Here is an 18,305-nt window from a genome sequence, read left to right as displayed (position 1 = left end):
TAGCAAATCTACATATTTTATCACTTCAGATATGCCAATTATGAAGGCTACTACTGTTTTTATGTTTTAAGAAAAAACATACTGCCGTGGATTGTAAGATGCCGACTGATCTTAGATTAATGATGAATGATGATAAGGAGATAGATCAAAAGATCTTATAGTGAGTTAAATTCCTTTCTTAACCTACCTATCTTTACCTGAAGAAAACCAAGCTTTGTAAGACGAGGGGTTTTTGAATTAGCGTAAGGCAACTGTGTTCAGTGTAAAACATGAAGTTGAAGGATGAAGTCTTTTTACATTGAGCTTGATATATGATGAGGATAATATTAGACCTTATTGTATAAACCTACCAAGTCAAGCTTTATGAATCTAAAACATGTCTGAGTTGTCTCCTACAGAGGCTGGGACTGATGGTTTAGATTCTCTATTCTCTAGAAAGTTCCAGTGAGTATGAGAACCCCTCCCCTTTTCCCTTCTGACTGCCCCCCACCCCCAAAACCTTTCCAGGAATTTAGTGAACTTAAGAAGACCTATTCTCTATACCAGTATCTCCTTTTAAAAATATTTGCAGATTATGTGATCCAGGAGAAAGGGCAGTAGATGATACATGTAGTAACATTCTGTTTTCTTATTTCACTATAATTTAAAACACAGTCCTCTATGTAAGAGGTTTGACATGCACAAGCAAGATCTCAATGAACCTCTCTAGAGTTATTTGAATAGTTTGTGCCCTGTGTAACTTGTAATGTTGCTTCCCAAGGAAAGCGTAGTCTTAAGAATTTACCTGGACTTGAATTTTGCATGAATCCCATCCCCATCTTTTGTGGATATATGAGTACCGTTGTGCCATTTCTTACAATTATTCTCCTACTGTGACTAGCAAAATACATAGACCAGATAAGCACAGGGCTTCCAGTGGAGGATTTATTCCAGGTTGAGTGTTAATTCTTTGTTTTAGAGTGAAGGGGCTCAGGTGTAGGGCAGCAGGTTTAGGGCAGACAGAGTCTAAAGGGCTTACACAAAGGATGTGAACTCAGGACAGGTGATGTGATTCCCTGGATACAAAGAGAGTCTTTCACAACAGTCGACGTGTTCCGAAGCAGAGACCTACCCAGAGGTGGGTCCACTGGTCCATAGCCCTGAAGACCAATTGCAGGCAAGAGATGACCATTGAGTTTTTTCCAAGGACAGGGAAGCAGGGCTAACTGCATCCTCAGACCCTGTGCTGAGTCTCCCATAAGCCCCCCATGGAATGGACACACACCGGGTGTCTCGAAAGAACAGCCCTGGCCCAGCTCCGTTAGAGTTCGCTCAGCCCTCTGGCTCTGTGGCTTTGGGGGAGCAACGTTCCCCTCACATTGCCCCTTCATAGGACCACCTTCGGGGGCGGAATAAATGGCTGTCATAACGTAAGGCGAACCTTTGGACCAGAGTCTTCAATATCCTCTTTCATTGTAATACCTGCCAGAAACTTTGAAAGTAAAGGATCACCTCTTAAACTTCTGAGCAAAAGTATTCAGGTGGGAAATATGAAACTTCAGGGTATTAAAAGCATAAATCAGCACCACAGCCACCAGCCGCCATCATTCAGAGGGTGATGGTTGAGGTGCAGGGGCTGCTACGCCCACCAACCGCAGGGGTCTTCTTAGTCAGGTGGCAATTAATGAGTTGGGCATGAATTAATACGGGATTCTGAATTACTCTTGGTGGCGAATTTGGCTTGAACATCCATTGTTTTTTCTCCCTAGACAAGGAAACTTTGCTGTTACACAACTAGGGGTACAATTAGGGGTATGCCATCTGATTTCCGCGAGGCTCAGCAGAAACCTCAGAATCCCACTCCGAACCAGGTGGCCGAGAGGGTCGGCTCTGGCCCTCGCTGCCCTCCATGGAGTCTTGAGCCCCTTACAAGGGTGTGACTCGGAATTCACCCTCCCCCCTGGGACTTTCAGCCTCCCAGAGTTCCGTGGGAGGTGGATGAAAAGAGCCACAGACCAGGCAGAGCTAAGTGGCTCCGCAGCAGGCCTGGCTCACTCCAGGCTCTCTGGTTGATGCTTCACCGCGGTTTCATATTTAGTATTTATTAATACAGAGTGTAAGTTTCAAGTGGAGTCCCTTGGCAGAAGTCCAGAGGCAAGCAGGACCGAGAAGCCCTAATTCGGAAGTCGGCTTAAGGAAAGTGAATAAAGTATAAAGTCCTTACTCCTCAGAGCAGGCAGACAGCAGAGCCGCCCCATTACTCAGGGCCCTGGCTCCTACGCGGACACGGCTAATGTCCCGGGGCCAGGGGAGCGTGTGGCTGATCAGCGCGGGGAACCCGCACCCTGCCCTCACGCTCCCCATGGCACCGTCTTGCTCCGGAGCTTCACCGAGGGCCCCAGTCCTGCGGGGACCCCGGGCTCCCCGGCCCTGCAGGGGGGCAGCCCTGTCTCCCCCACCGGGCCTGCCCCCACTGTCCTCACACTGCCCCTGCCCCGGTCCACTCTCTGCGGCCATCTGCACGGCTGCCGTCGCCCCTGTCCCTGCCTCATTCTGCCGTTCTTCCACCGAGTCACTGGAAGCTCCTCTGCCTCTTCCCTCCCGTTGCCACGCGGCCTCCCCTCTGACACCCGGGTTTGCACGGGGGACACGGGCACCTCCTTGGTTAGAGCCCTGCCTCCCACACGAGTGCTCAAAAGGGAATATGAGAGTGTGTGTGTGTGTGTAATGTGTGTGTATGAGTGTGTGTGGATGGTGTGTGTGGATGTGCATGTGTGTTATGTGTGTTGTATGAGTGTGTTATGTGTGTTGTGTGTATTGTGTGTGAATGTGTGTATGTGCGCGTGTGTGTTGTATGTATTGTGTGTATGTGCGTGTGTGTATTGTGTGTATGAGTGTATGTGTGTTGTGTGTGTAAATGTGTGTGTGCGTGTGTTGTATGTGTATGTGTGAGTGTGTGTGGGAGTGGGAAAACAGGGGGGTGTTCTAGCACAGAAATTCTTACTTGGAGCAGTTTCTCCTCCTTTCTCTCCTGTCTGTATCCCAGTTCTTCACCCTGCTCTTCTCTCCACCACTCTCCCTCCCTCCCCTCCCCCTCCCCCCCTAGTTCTCCCTCCTCCCCACTCCCTTTTTTCTGCTCCTCCTCCCCCCTTTCCCTCCCCTGCCCATTTCCTCTCATCCTTTCCCTTCCCTCTCCCTCCTCTTCCTCTCCGTACCCCTGCCCTCCAGCCTCCCCACCCTCTCACCCTTCTCCATCCCCCTCCTCCCCTCTTCCTCTCCTGCTCACCATTCCCCTTCTCCTTCCTCTTCCTCCTGCTCCTCTCCTTTCTGCTCCCTTGCCCCTGCTCTCTCTCCTATTCCCTCCCCTTCCTCTTCCCCTGCCCCTCCCTCCGTCCCTCTCCCCTCTCTCCCTTCAGCCCCCTCCCCACTCCTCTGCCTGCCCGCAGTCCTGGGTCCCTTTGGCACTGTACCACGGTGCCTGAGGGCCCACTCCGACCCTCCCCTCTCTCACGCGGTTGCTGCTCTCCCCGCGCTGACCCCTGTGTCTGCTCCCTAGACGCGGAACCTCACCGTGGACGGGCACTTCGGGGCCTGGTCTGCGTGGACGCCCTGTACCCACACTGACGGCAGCGCCCTGGGCTCCTGCCTCTGCCGCACCCGCGCCTGCGACAGCCCGGCCCCCCAGTGCGGCGGCTGGCAGTGCCAGGGCCCCCGCATGGAGATCGCCAACTGTTCCAGGTGAGTGGGCACCTCGGGAGAGCACCCCGACCCCTGCCGAGAGCCTGCAGCTCCAGCCAGGGAGCCGAAGGAGGGGTGCTCACTTCTCCCCCCAGGGTCTGTGGGAGGAGGGGTAAGGTGGGGGTCAGCTCGTTCCCCGAGTCCTGCTCACCCGTTCCTGCCCCTGCCAAGGGGGAAGCTGCCTCCTCTGGACTCTGTTTCTGGGAGAGCAGAGCGGGGCTGCCCACTGCCCGGCCCGGCCCACACAGTGGGACCCCCAGCTAGAGTCTTGGGTGGGGGCCTCCTGCCTTCTGGCCTGGCCTTTGGGGAGACCGTCGGAGACGCAGGTGGCTTCCAGTGGGGGCTGGTGATGCCCAAGAGTGCGGTGGTCGTGTCCGGGAGGAGGGGCTGGGGGCTGCTCCCGGGACCTGCCTGGCATAACTCATGGGGATCCCTGCAAAGCCAATGCAATGCTTCTAGAAGTCTCTCAGGCAGTTCCTCATCTCCAGCAGCCCAGAGGCCGCAGGGGTGCAGGCAGGGGGCACGCCCCATCCTCTGGGGTACCCCAGTATCACTGCCCCACGTGCACATCCCAGCCTTTCACACTCAAAGAACGCACACGTGGTGGGACGCTGCCCTCCCTGAGCCTGTGCCCAGCTCCCAGGGCACCTGGAGGCTGGCGCGAGAGAGACCACCCGTGGCACAGGGGTCCCTCCTGGCAGGGCGGGGGCTATATGGGTGCAGAGATTGGGCCAGCACCCTGCACGCGGAACCCCTGGACCGGATTACCCAGGAGGAGGTCAGAGGTGGGGACACAGGATCCCAGGCCCACCCCGCGGGCTGGAGAATCTGGGTGCGGATCTGGCAAATCGCTCCTTTGACCTTGCGACCCCCCCTGCTCCCCCGCAGGAACGGCGGCTGGACCCCCTGGACGTCGTGGTCACCCTGCAGCACCACCTGCGGCATCGGCTTCCAGGTGCGCCAGCGCGCCTGCAGCAACCCCAGCCCGCGGCACGGCGGGCGCGTCTGCGTGGGCCAGAACCGCGAGGAGAGGTGGGTCCGCGCACGCGCGCGCGCATCACCCCGTCACGCGCACCCGCATCCCACCGGCCCCGGCCTTCTCTCTCCACACCGCCCTTTTTGGCCCCTATCCCGGGCGCGCGTCCACAGCATCTCAGGCTCCGCGGGGCCTGCGAGGGAGCGGAGACCCCCGCCCCCGCAGACAGGGGGAGAGAGAATCAGCCCGGGGTGGAGCCCGCAGCCCCTAGTAGGGCTTCAAGCCTGCCCGGGGGCCTGGTGGAGCGCCCCGGACCCTGGGTCTCCATCATTCTGTTCCTGCCGCCAGCCCAGGGCTAGCGGAGATTTGGTTCCCGGAGGAGACCGCGGGATTACAAGGAATCGATGAATGGATGGTAAGAGCAGGAACTGCGTAAGACTTAGAGAAGTGAGTCCTTCCTTTCCAGGATTCCACCACAGTTCCTGAAGACTGGAAAAGCCATGTCTCTGATAGGTCTTTCTTGATCTTCTCCAACCACCCATTCTCAGAGTTCTTTGCCATGCTCTGCGGGGGTGCTGACCCCACTTCAGTAATATCAAGGAAAGGAATGCCGTCCTGATCGTGGCAGTGGAAGTATTGGAGAACGGAACTCAGCAGTAGATGGCCTTCGTAGGAGGGCAGAGAGGACCACGGACCAGACCTTCAGAATTATTTGCATGGTCCGGCTTCCTGGAGCACTGTCCTCTCTGTGGGCCTCACAGTACTGCAAATGAATGACTTGGTTCTCTTCAAAGGAAGCCCCTGCAGATGGGAGCAGTAGTACAGCGGGCAGTGCTAGCAGGTTCACTTTGACACGGTCAGGCGGGTCTATCGCTGGCACCACGTAGGCAGGGGGTCCTGAGCCGCTTCAGGAATGACCCCTGAGTGCAGAGCCTGGCGTAAGCCCTGAGCGCTGCCAGAGATGGCCCCAAAACTAAGAACAAAGTCCTTAAATTAGTATCAGGATTATAGTTATTCCGATTTTTTTCATTTAGACAAAAAGAATGCTTTAAACAATTTAATGGGTGCTTTATTGAAACAAAAACTCAGAAATAGTCCCATCACCTTCTTTCTGAAGTAGCAGATAAAATACTGTATTATTTAGATGTACTTAACAGGTTTGAACGCTTTGATTTTCTCTTCCAAAATTCCCTGGTAAGTGGTTTGAGTCGCAGAATCCAATACATATCCATGATTACACACCCGTGAAGGGCTTCCAGCACAGGCGAATCTTAAAAATCTTGAATCTGGGTATAAATAAAATCAAAATGCAGATGCCGTTCTTTTAGCTTTTGCCTGTTGTGCAGTGGAAGGCCCACAGACTTAGTGACTTCAAACAGCACATTACTGTCACAGCGCCAAAGCGGGGATCACCACGGAATGTTAGAAGATAGGGGGGTTCTCTGCTCAGCCAGAGTCATCGTCTCCGGTGGAGCAAGGAGTGACCTTCAGGGTCAGGGACTGTGGTCCGCACTCAGGGCCCCCTGGGCTGTCACAAGGGCGGCAGTTTCCTGCCGTTAGCCGAGGACTGACCTCAGCAAGTGAGTTGGTCTACATGGCCACGCGCTTCTTCTATCACTAACTAGATGAGCTATAAGTGGTACATAATGTCATAAAAGTGGCATACCACCACCTGGCCACTTTCTGTTGCCTGAAAGTCAGGAAGCCATCTACAGCAAGGAAGAAGGAGCTTCCCAAGGCAGGAGCAAGAATGATCGTGAGCACCTCTGCGCCTACCCATCACGGAGGGTGATCACACATACACCCCTCATTACACACCCCTCTAGAGCCTCCCGGTCATTTCACCCACTCCTAAGGTCCACACAAGGCTTTTCATATTACATAACTTCTCCCCAGTCCAAAGCCTTGTCATGGTCATCAGACACAACTGCCAATGAGGCTGACTGTGAGTGGGTGTAAGTTCCTTTAGTCTGTGAACATGTAAAGTGACAGAGGAGTTACCTGCCACCAACACAACAGCACAGGATAATGAGCGTAAACATTTTCAACATTCCTGCTCCAAAGGGGAGAATGCAGCAAGTACAGAGAGAACGTGGCTGTGTAGGAATTGTGCAGTCGTGCCAGAAGCATTTTGAGAAGCGCTCAGTTAAGATTCAAGGTCTTGACCTGGTTCTCCGTGGTCATAGTCCAGCTTTCTGGGCCTGATTTCTGGCTCCTGAAACCCTTTCTTGTGAACAGTGCATTGTGCCACAGCTGGGTAGTAGAATCACCTTCCTGTCAGTAGAATTGTGGATTTCCAACAGCCTCACTTCCTTTGCATATTCCCTGTCCTTTTCCATCCCTGCTGATAAAGATTTTGCTGATGTGGGCTTTGTGGCTCTTTGTGGGTCTAGGTGGGATTTACAGCCATGGATCTCTCGCTCCATGGACTAAGCAGCCCACCAACAGCCACTGTTGGGTGGGGAGGATCTTGGAGGAAGCCCTTTCTCTCGACCTCTCAAAGAACCTCTGGTGTGGCAGAACATGCATCTGCACCATTCCCCTGCCTGAGAGTTTAACAGAGGTTGCCAGTTAGCCTCTCTTTCATCCAGAAAAGGCTAAAAATTTCAAACACTATCTAGTCTTGGTCTGGAGCGATAGCACAGCCGGTAGGGCGTTTGCTTTGCACGTGGCCAACCTGGGTTCAATTTCTCTGTCCCTCTTGGAGAGCCCGGAAAGCTACCGAGAGTATCCCACCTGCACGGCAGAGCCTGGCAAGCTTTCCCTGACATATTCGACATGCCAAAAGCAGTAACATCAAGTCTCACAATGGAGATGTTACTGGTGCCCGCTTGAGCAAACTGATGAACAACAGGAGGACAGTTCAACAGTGCAGTATTACTGTCTCGTCTTGGTTCCTTTTGTACACAGCCCTTTGCTCAACTTTTCTCCTTGTCTGAAGCGTGGATGAAGGTGATGAGAAGGAGGCAGGTACTGGGCTTGGAAATTGGCTGACCCAGACCACTCACTTCACACCTACTTCACTGTTTCCATAGCACCACAGGACATTTCTGGAAGACTTTGGACAACATGATTTTTCCTTCTTTCACTTTCCAGGAATATTCTTTTTCCTTTTTAGCATTTTCTTCTGTTAAAATATACACAGTATAAAATGGGTCATCAAATGATCCTTGAGTGGCTTTCATTGCACTGAATTGCATGGCTGTCACCACTGTTTACACGATTATTGTATCACCTCAGGAGCTCTAAAAACCATTAAGTAGTAGCAGCCCTTCTTCCCCCCCCATTCCCGACATGACGGCCCTCTCATCTGTTAGGCCTCAGTTGGTCTATTCAAGACATTTCATACAAGTGGAATCATACATTTTGTTTTAGTGTCTGACTAGTTTTATTAGCATAAATTTTTCATAGTTCATCCATGTGATATCATTTATCAGAGCTACATTCCTTTTTTGATGGATGAATAATATTTGGCTCTCTCTGTACACACCATATTTTCTTTATTCATTTACCAATTGGCATTCAGGTTACTTTCACCTTTGACAGTTGTGAATAATACTGCAGTTATTCACTGGCTTAAGAGTTCCTGTTTAAGTCCCTTTTAAAGTTCTTTGGAGTCTTTGTGTAGCTAGACGATACGAAGCTGTGGAATTTCTGGGTCAGACATTAATTGTATTTTTAGTTTTGAGAGAAGCTTAGATTTTCATAGTAACTTTGCCATTTGACATTCCTACCAACAGTGTCCAAGAGTCCCATTTTTTCCACAGCCTTGCCAACATTTGTTATTTTTTTCTTTTTTTCATTCTAGTCACATTAGTGTAATATAAAGTATTCTCTCATTGTGGTTTGGGTTTTCCTTTCCCTAAGGACAAAGATGTTGAGCATCATCTCATGTGCGTTATGGGCCACTGATGTGTTTTGAAATATCTATTCAAATTGTTTGCTTCTTTTCTTTTCTTTTTTTTTCCCTTTTATTTTGGGGCCACATCTGACATTGCTTAGGGATTACCCCTGGCTCTGCCCTCGGGGATCAGTCTTGGTGGGTTTGAGGGACCTTATGTGGTGCCAGCGGTTGAACTCTCGTCAGCTGCATGCAAGGCAAGCACCTTACCCACTGTACTGTTACTCTGACTCCACTTTGCTCATTTTCTAATTTCTAACTCTAATTCACTTTTGTCATTGTTGAGTTTTATTTTTTATCCTGTTAACAGAAGTCCAAGTCTTTCTTCTACTCATTTTCTAGATCCAAAGTCACTTGCTCATTTTTAAGTTTTTTTTTTTTTTTTTTTTTTTTTAGTATAGCCACACACGTCCAGGTACCAGATTCAATTTCAGCGGTCCTTCTGTAATAACGGTCACGCTCAGCTAGCGAGCATCACCTGTCTGTCTCACACCGCCTGTGCATTTGCAGTCTGGGCACTGTGCTCCCTGGTCTTTAGCTCCAGACCTCATGAGGCTGTAGCAAGCTGCAGACCATGCCTGTGGTCTCAGCTACTGCTTGACTAGAGACGGGTCTGCCTCCGCGCCCTGTGGTTTCTGCAGCTCTCAGATCCCCATGTGTTGCTATTAGCTGGAGGCTGTGGTCAGTTCCCTTCCAGCTTGAGACTCTTGTTTCTTTAAAGCCAACAAGTGAGTCCAGGGCATTACTCTGTGTGCTCCAGCCTTGGCCGTGACATCCTGTCATCTTCACCAAGTCACTCCGTGGAGGGGCTCAAATACAGGATGTTGATGGCATGAGGAGCACTTTAAAGTCTGTCCCACATTGCCACCGATAAGGGTCCCAGGAACTAGTGGCAGTGTCTTGCATGGTTATTGTCTGTCTTCATGGCATGTTGACTTTTTCCCATGACGAGCCAGAAGGATCATCTTTGCACACAATTATCCTCCTCTAAATGGATTATCTCCACTTTCTCGTGGGTAAAAATGAATAGTATTATAGTTTCAGTGTATCTTTAGTTTCTCCGGTGCCACTGCAGATTTAATTATCCCGGTATGGCTCAGCAAATGGACAATCACTTAAAGTGAACCTGGAGAAAATAGTTCTCACAAGACTCTGATTGGTTCGAGCTAATAAAAGTCACAATGAGAAACTAGCAGAGACTTCACCAGAGCAACACGCAATTTATGGCCCGAAGGAAAATGGAAAGAAACATGATATGCTGCTGAAAATCTAGTCTATACTATAATGAAAGGTAATCTTTTTTCACAAAGACTTGGCTTGTGGGGGGAAATGCATAATTTTGGAGAAATATTGCAGAGTTATTAATTCACTTTTAAGTGCAAAATGAGAATGATCAGTCATGGGAGAAATTAAAATCTTAATTTTTAATACATCATGAAACACATCTGTGGCTTTCAGTGCTTTAAGGTTCTTAGAGATTCAAGAGCACCAGTAACATTTCAAAAATCATTAGCTGTCAGCTGGTACAAGCCAGCTGCATGAAGCGGGCAACAGCTGGCCACTGTAGTTATTTATCACAAACGAGGAAAAAAATATTCGAACAAAGAAAATCTCCAGGATAACTAACATGGCGTTCCTATTCTATTGGGGACCAAAGCAGAGACCAAGAGCTCAGTGGGGTGTTGGACTGGAGGTATCTCCCTCGGGAGCACCTGTTTCCCGGCTGGGGAGACCAGGGGAGGGTATGGTGATTCAGTCACCAAGCTTTTTGCTGAAAGTTAATAGTTAATAGTTTCCTAATCATTTTTAGTAAAGTATCTTTTATTCTCCCTGTGCTTTTTTGTCATCTGTTTTTTGAAAACCGAACCAGGTCAAGCAGCATAGGAGACCCCAACCTTTTCTGTGTCCATGAATCCATTTGGAAGTAGGGGGCGGCCCTTCTCTTCATCCGAGGAGTGGGAGCTGCATGTGGAAACTTTAGGCGCCATCCCGACGGTGTGAGTTTTCATGACTTCTTCCAAATGTGTTCTTAGAGCAAAAGGCAATTTCCTCTTGGAATACTCGCGGCCCCAACACATGTGTGAAGCATCACGGAGTGGTCAGATGGTTGGACTTTTTATAACTCTGCACATTTTCACATTTCCTCGGGTCACATTCTTGAAATCCTCCTGACGCTCAGTGTTCAGTCGGTGCTCTCTGAACAGAAGGCTCCTGTCCCTACGCCCTCGAATGACCTGGGAGTTGGGTCACCTGGCAGCCACGTGTGACTCCTCCAGAGGGAACCGAAAAGGAATAACTATTTCCTATTGCGGGTCACTCTTTAAGTGACAATTTAGGAAAACGATGATGGTTCCTTTCTCCCTGAACCTCCTCCAGCCTCCTTCAGCTGAGCCTTTGTCAGGACACTTTCCATTGTTCCTTTAACTGTCATGTCCAGTACCCATCATTCCCCATCCGGATCCATCCATTTTTCTTCTCTTTCTGCCATCTTGCCTATCTTGCTTGAAGCATCTCTCTGTGTGGAGGGTGTTGCCTTGGAGCATCTTTAGTGCTCAGGAGTTGGATTGGGTCTCCAGATTCTCCTGGCTGGGAGTTGCTGCATTAGCTCTTTCTGCTGGGGCCGTCTCTTGACTTTCAGGGGGGCTCCACATCCCGCATCAAGGCATGGAAAGCCTTTTGATCGTGTAATTTTGGATCTGCCAGTAGGGTCGGACCTCATGCGTAGAAAGCGACTCGTCTTCGCTCTCTAACGCTGGTGTTGCTAGTTTGTCCTGGTCGGAGTTGGGCTCCCTTGATTCCCCAGAAACACAGTTCAGGTTCCCTCTCTGTTAATAAAAACGAAGAGTTCACTTCCTGTCATCTTCTTCTCTTCTCCTTAAACCTCCTTTCCAGGATCCCTCTCCCTGTTTCGATTCCTAAGCCCCCTCTTTCTCTTCCCTCCCTTCAGCTTGGCCTGGCTTTGTCCTTTGCCTTGTTGGGTCTCTTCCGGGAGCCCCACCTTCCACAGCCTCGCTTTCACCATGCACTTTTCCTGGTGTGAGGGTAGAGCAATTGAACCTTTGACTCACTCTCAAGAGCGAGACTCTACCTGCTTTTTCCTGTTTCCTGGAAGCTGAGTCCCGGGGCACCTGTTTTCTTTTTCTTTTTCTTTTTTTTTTTTGTTACCTAAGCTTTTTTTTTTTAATAATTTATTTATTTTTAATTAGTGTATCACCGTGAGGGTACAGTTACAGATTTATACATTTTTGTGCTCATGTTTCCCCCATACAAAGTTCGAGAACCCATCCATTCACCAGTGCCCATTCTCTACCATCAGTAAACCCAGCATCTCTCCCGCCCTCCCCAGTCCCATCTCCCCCCACCCCACACTGCCACTGTGGCAGGGTATTCCCTTTTGATCTCTCTCTCTGACTAGGTGTTGTGGTTTGCAATAAAGGTGTTGCGTGGCCATTGCGTTCAGTCTCTAGTCTACATTCGGCACGCATCACCCTTCCCCCCCATGACCTCATTTTACTTGGGGGGCACCTGTTTTCTACCCATTAAAATCGTGTTTTGTGTCTCCTCTCCTTGGTGTGAGTTTCTCTCTATGTCTTTAGCTCTGGCTGCCACCCCCGAGGTAGGGAAGCAATGCGCTATACGTCATGCCTTGCCGGGTTGCCTGTCTAGCAGTCACCATGGCACTGTGCTGGCCTAGCCTCAGCCCGTTCCTGTTTGAATTTATTTTAATTTTTTTTTTAATTGAATCACAGTGAGATACACAATTACAAAGTTGTTCATGACTGGGTTTCAGTCATACAATGCTCCAACACCTATCCCTTCACCAGTGTCCATTCCCACTACCGATGTCCCCAGGAGCCCCCACAACACACCACGTCTATTTTAGGCACTTCTGTCTGTCTTTCTGTCTGTCTGTCTCCGTCTCTGTCTCTCTGTCTCTCTCTGTCTCTGTCTCTGATTCACTCTCTCTCTCTCTCTCTCTCTCTCTCTCTCTCTGTCTCTCTCTCTCTCTCTCTCTCACTTATTTCTAACAGCAGATGGCTTTGGGTGGGGAGAGCACCATCAGAAAGCTCCTCACATTGCAGTGTTTTCTTGAAGAGAAATCTGTGCTTAGGAGATGGATTATGGGATCGGAATCGTCCCTGCAGTGACCATATGTGTCTCAATGAATGTGGCTGTGTTTGCCGTCACTCTGCAGCCTTGTGGCTGTAACTTGCAGAAAGCCCGGCTCTTCCCTTGATATTTGTCATGGGTTTGTTTATTTTTCTCCTCACTTTACCACATTTCACTCATTTCTCTTAAAAATGGAGTGGAAAGTTGACTCATCACGAGCTCAAGAAGGCTATCGCTCAGCAATTAGGGCGTTTGCCTTGCAGGCGGCCAACCCGGGTTCAATTCCTCCATCCTTCTCGGAGAGCCCAGCAAGCTACTGAGAGTATCCCGCCCGCATGCCAGAGCCTGGCAAGCTACCCATGGTGTACTTGGTATGCCAAAAACAGTCACAACAAGTCTCACAATGGAGACCCTACTGGTGCCCGCTCCAGCAAATCGAAGAGCAACGGGACAAAAGAGCTATTTATCAAGAAAAAAAAAAAAACTGTTGCCATTTGTACACAGTAATTCAATGTCTTGAGGGTGATTGGTGCTCCTTGAAGTTGAGGTTTCTTTGACATCAGTCTGAGAATATCCAAGTACATTTAGAAAATAAAATCGCCTGAACAGTAGACGGCACACAGCACCAGGCTAACGTTAGGCAGCAACTTTTCTTTAGCTTCCATGAATAGCATTACCGGCCTTACTGGATTCCAGGGTGAGCCACGGACTCCAGATATACTCGGGCTGACTTTGTTCTCCTAACCCGCTTTATCTTTCAGCGTTTGTGTTGGGGAGAGAAGTGCCCCAGCTAGGTATTGTCTGTGTGCCCCCGTCTGGGAGCCCGCGTGAAGGGTTTGTCTTGTTTGTTTCTCTCTTGATTGGCTGCACAGGAAGATCCACCCTGCCTTGTGAGTTCAGCATCCTCTTGCTCCCCGCGCGCTTCCCCGTGTCTGCGCGCACACAGCATGGCCGGTGCCTCATCTGCGCGTCTCACCGTGGGGTCACTCGGCACCGCGGAGCATGCCCATGTGTGCACGTCCGGTGCAGGGGCGGAGAGTGGACGGGTCGGTGGCCCCCCAGGGCACTAAAAGGCGCCCTCTCCCTCTTGCTTTTCCCATTACAGATACTGCAACGAGCACTTCCTGTGCCCCCCGCACATGTTCTGGACGGGCTGGGGGCCCTGGGAGCGGTGCACGGCCCAGTGCGGCGGAGGCATTCAAGCGCGCCGCAGAACCTGCGAGAACGGGCCTGACTGTGCGGGCTGCAGCGTGGTAAGTGGAGCTGCCGGGCCCTCGTCCCTGAGGGGGGGGGGGGGGGTGAGCCTCAGCCCGTCCCCTCTGCTCTGCACCCGCGAAGTTCTCCGCGTGCCGGCGAGCCCCCAGTGTCCGCATATGCAAAGTGCTCTCTGCAAAGACTTCGTGCTTCTCGGGTCCTCAGTGGGTGGGACGCGCCAGGGTCGGAATACTCCCGCATGCATGAGTGGCTCTGCAGAACTGGTATTCTCACCCACCAGGAGGTCTGTTCCCCGAGCCCGGATGCCCTGCACACTCTCCCCGCTCCCGGTGAGGTTAGAACGGGGCAGGTCCAACACCACATGCTCTGCACTTCTCGTCACTCTGAATCACAGATGGTTCACTGGCTAAGAGTGCGTCTGGAGGGTACTAGAAGTTTCCGGTAGCCCGTGAACTTCTTGAGTTGAATGTTCCTCCGTGAGATCACCTTCCCGAGGCGTGTCTCCGTTCTGGCGTCTGCGCCCTGTCCAAAGCGTTGACCTTTGCTCACCTCTCTGTATTCAGCTTGGCCACACGGAGCCTGTCACCATCCTGACGAACAGCATGCATGTCCCTGACATGCGGAGGGTTGAGCAGTTTCCTGGGGCTGTTGGCAAAATACGGTGATGTCACAGCACAGGAACTTACGGATGTGTTCTTTCTATGACCTTCGCAGGTCCTATTTCATTGTCTACCTGAAGCCCTCCGGTAAAGCTCCATGTGTCCAAATAAGCACTGCCCGGCCTTGCTTCTCCCCTGGCAGAGCACGGCCCTGATGCCTGCTCCACACTCATCTCCTTTGCCTGCCCTGGTGCTCACCCACAATGGCTGTAGAGCCGGCGGGATGAAGAGCTCAGCCCAGGGACGGCTGGCTTAGCTCCTCCCTCCCACAGCCTTATTCTTGGGCTTTGCCGCCTCTTGTCCTCTTGGTCCACGAGCCAGAGAGATGCTCTCGTCTTGCTGTGAAGCTTAGGATGTAAAATGCACGTGCCCAGATAGCCTTGGGAAAGTCAGAGAGGAATAGGATTGTAAGGTGCCTTGTCAGATATTACACCTGACCTCAGGAAATTTCTGTTATTGGGACTCACAATTGGATTTCTTCCCCTTCAGACTGGCAGAGATATTGCAGTGGCTTTAATGGAATCTTGGACTGTTGCTGCAGATGTGCGTTTCCAAGTCACCTCTCGGCCACCAGAAATCCAAGTGTTCTGTCTAGAATGATACTTATTGATGTCTCGGATGTCAGTTTTACACGTTATTCATGAAATTACATCAGGAAATCTTAACGTTCAAGTCTTCTAGGAAAAGACCTCAGTTAAGGTTGCAGAGCTCTTGGTTTGATCATATTGATTCTTGTTGCAGGGGGCAGGGCATCGGACTGGGGTCTCTTCCCTTCCAGTCACATTTTGTCTCATCTGTTGGGAATCCAGGGGGGTGAATGATCTGAGTTGATCTTCCAGTTTAGTTTCTAAAACTAGTAAAAGATAACTTAAAGTTGTGTCATATGGAACTCAGAAACTATTTCAGGTCCTTCATTTTCTTATTGCAAGTTAATTTCCATTCAATAACTAGTGAAATTTTACAAAGGACGTGAAGGAGCTGGTGATATGAGTCCTCTGAGGTCACTGGAGTGTGTGTGTGTGTGTGTGTGTGTGTGTGTTTGTGTGTTGGGGGAGTTCATCTGCTGACAATTATCAGAGCCATATGTGTCTATCTATTTTTATGGAGACTCTTAGAATTACAATTTATGAAACAAATAATGGGATCAGTTTTCAAATGCAGAAAAACATAGGTATTTCTCCAGCAAGTCCCTTGGCAGTTCTTAGATATTTCGGTTTGTTTGTTTCTCTTCCCCACGGAGTTAATCTACTGGCAGTGCATTTTCAGGGAGGTGTGAATGCAGCCCAGTGAGACCATCCGGTTGGTTTGTTTGTACAGGTAGAAGAGCATCCATTCTCATTCTCATTCTCATATGAAGAAGCCCTGGTTTTGTTTGTTTGTTTGTTTGTTTGTTTGCTTGCTTGTTTTTTGCCTCTTCCAAGGTGGCAGCACTAGATGAGGAATGAACAGAAGCAGATTGCAGGTGTGGAGAGGGATTGAATTTCTTTGCGTTGCTTAGAGACATGTAGCCTATCAACTCAATGCCTGTGAAGATTATTTTTCTGTAATAGCAGTGTAGATCAGTACATGTTGGGTTTTCCTGTTGTTGCTGCAGTTGGTGAATGCATGGCCACGCAGTTTGCTGGCCTGGCCTGGCGCTCGTTGTGGAAGATATCCAGGCCGGATATCCAGGCAGGTCCTGTTTGAGTCTGACTCTCCTTTTGGAGAAGAGGGCGTTGATGCCTCCAGCAGAGTGTGGCACGGGTCTCCTCGGGTGACTCTGTGAGACTCTGGACTGGAAGTCCCAACTTACTTTTTTTTTTTTGAAGTTATAGTTATTTATTGGACCCCTTTAAGATGATAATATTGTGTCTCCTGATGTTCTGTGTCCAGACCTCAAGCTGGTCCTTCACTGGTTTTGTCCCTTGATGTCCCATATATGGAGTCCTGATCCATGCTGGATTCTCACTGGCTCTGTCCCTCTACTTCCTGTGATGTCCAGGGGCCCTGTGTCCCATGATGTTCTTTTTTTTCTTTTAATTTTAATGAATTAAAAGAATGAATTCTTTTAATGAATCACCATGAGATACAGTTATAGACTTAAAAATTTTCATGATTACTTTTCAATCAAACAATATTCAAGTACCCTCCACCAGTGCCCATTCTCCACCAACAGTGTTCCTAGTGTCCCTCCCGCCATCCCCACCCCCTCCCACCCGCTGCCTCTGTGACAGACACATTCCCTCTTACTCTCTCCTTTCGGAGGTTATAACTTGGGTGTTATGGTGTTATGGTTTGCAATATAGGCGCCAAGCAGCCATCATATTTGGTTCATAGTCTACTTTCTGCATGCATCCACCATCCTGAGCGATCCCTCCAACCATCATTTACTGAGTGGTCTCTTCGCCATCTCAGAGATCCCAACCTTTGAACCCATTTCCAATGAAGTCTTTCTAATTCCAATTACTTAATTGTTATTGTGTGGCTATTAGCTGCTTGCTGGAATTCAAATTTATTAAAAATGATGATATGCTAATGAAGTGTTATTCATACAGCAAAGCACATGTTTATAGAGCTTACATTTCTCTTGTCTTTTCTTGGTTTTGGGGCCACACCCAGCAGTGCTCAGGGCTTACTACTGGCTCTTCACCCAGGAATCACTCATAACAGAGAGGGGGTTTGTGTGGGGTGCCGGGCATCAACCCGGGTCCGCTGCTCACACTTACTAGGTACCTAGGTACCATAGTAGCTCAAGAAAAGAGCATTGGTCTCAAGCACGAACAGGTTTTTAAAAATATGTAATCTTTTTTTTGCTCTGTCAATTTAAAACTGGAACATCGTGAAAGGATTTCCCAAGTTTTATCTGTAAAATTTATATGTTCTTGCCCTTAAATAAATCACAAAGCCTTTATTGAAATTTCAGGAAGAGCAGTACAGTTCAGAAAGTGTGAGAAAAGCAGGTTTCCGTTGAAACCCTGCTCTTAAACATTTCCAAATGGAGGTAATTGTCAAGGGTCCAATTTCACTTCTTTTAGAAAGTGTGTTTGCTAGAGCATATACTAGGTCTGGGTCTGGGGAGATGACTGAATGGGCTGGAGTGTATGCTTTGCATGTGGGAGGTCCAGGTTCGATCCCAGGCAACACATGGTCCCTTGAGCACAGCTAGAAGTGACCCTCATGAGTGCAGAGCTGGACTAACCCCCAAGCACTGCAGAGAATAATCCCAAATCCCAAGCAACCCTTCCTCAACACTATGTTAGTTCTGTTTGTTTTGGGAGAAATCCCCCATGCTGTTTTTTGTAGTGCTTTCACCACTTTATATTTCTACAGCTTGCAAAGGTTTCAATTTCTCTATGTCCAGAAGAACTGGAACCAGAATCTAAGAGTCTGTCCTGTCATATTCAAGGCAGCATTAGTCATCGCAGTCTGGTGTGAGAACAGCATTGAGTGCTGATGGACAGATGAGTGGACAGAGGGACAGTTCTTTGTGCACAGGCCATGGGGGACCGTTTAGCCCTTCACAAAGAAGGGAGTTCTCCAAAGTGCAATACGACTGAACTTGGACGCCACTGTACTAAGTGAAATTAACTGGCCACAGAAAGGCAAATGCTGCGTGGGTCTGCCTGTCTAAGGCATCTGAGTGAGTCACACTCATTGCCTCAGAGTGGATTGGGGGTGACCCAGAGAAGGGGAGTTCATAATCAGGGAAAGTTCATTCAGCAAGATGAACAGCTTCCAGAGATATCTT

General features: G+C 49.6%; 1 protein-coding gene across 1 annotated transcript in view; it reads left to right on the top strand.

Moving 5' to 3' along the window:
- The window catches only part of SEMA5A (semaphorin 5A), a 446,471-nt gene that overhangs the window by 377,654 nt on the left and 50,512 nt on the right, over positions 1-18,305 (top strand). The window contains exons 14-16 of the mRNA XM_055132169.1: positions 3,536-3,717; positions 4,606-4,749; positions 13,810-13,957. Of these exons, the coding sequence (XP_054988144.1) occupies positions 3,536-3,717; positions 4,606-4,749; positions 13,810-13,957 (474 nt within the window). The remainder of the gene's footprint in view (positions 1-3,535; positions 3,718-4,605; positions 4,750-13,809; positions 13,958-18,305) is intronic.

Source organism: Sorex araneus, chromosome 1, assembly GCF_027595985.1.
Source record: "Sorex araneus isolate mSorAra2 chromosome 1, mSorAra2.pri, whole genome shotgun sequence".
Classification (NCBI taxonomy): Eukaryota; Metazoa; Chordata; class Mammalia; order Eulipotyphla; family Soricidae; genus Sorex; species Sorex araneus.
The sequence above is the reverse complement of the archived record's forward strand: the minus strand, read 5'-3'. Positions and strand labels throughout refer to the sequence as shown.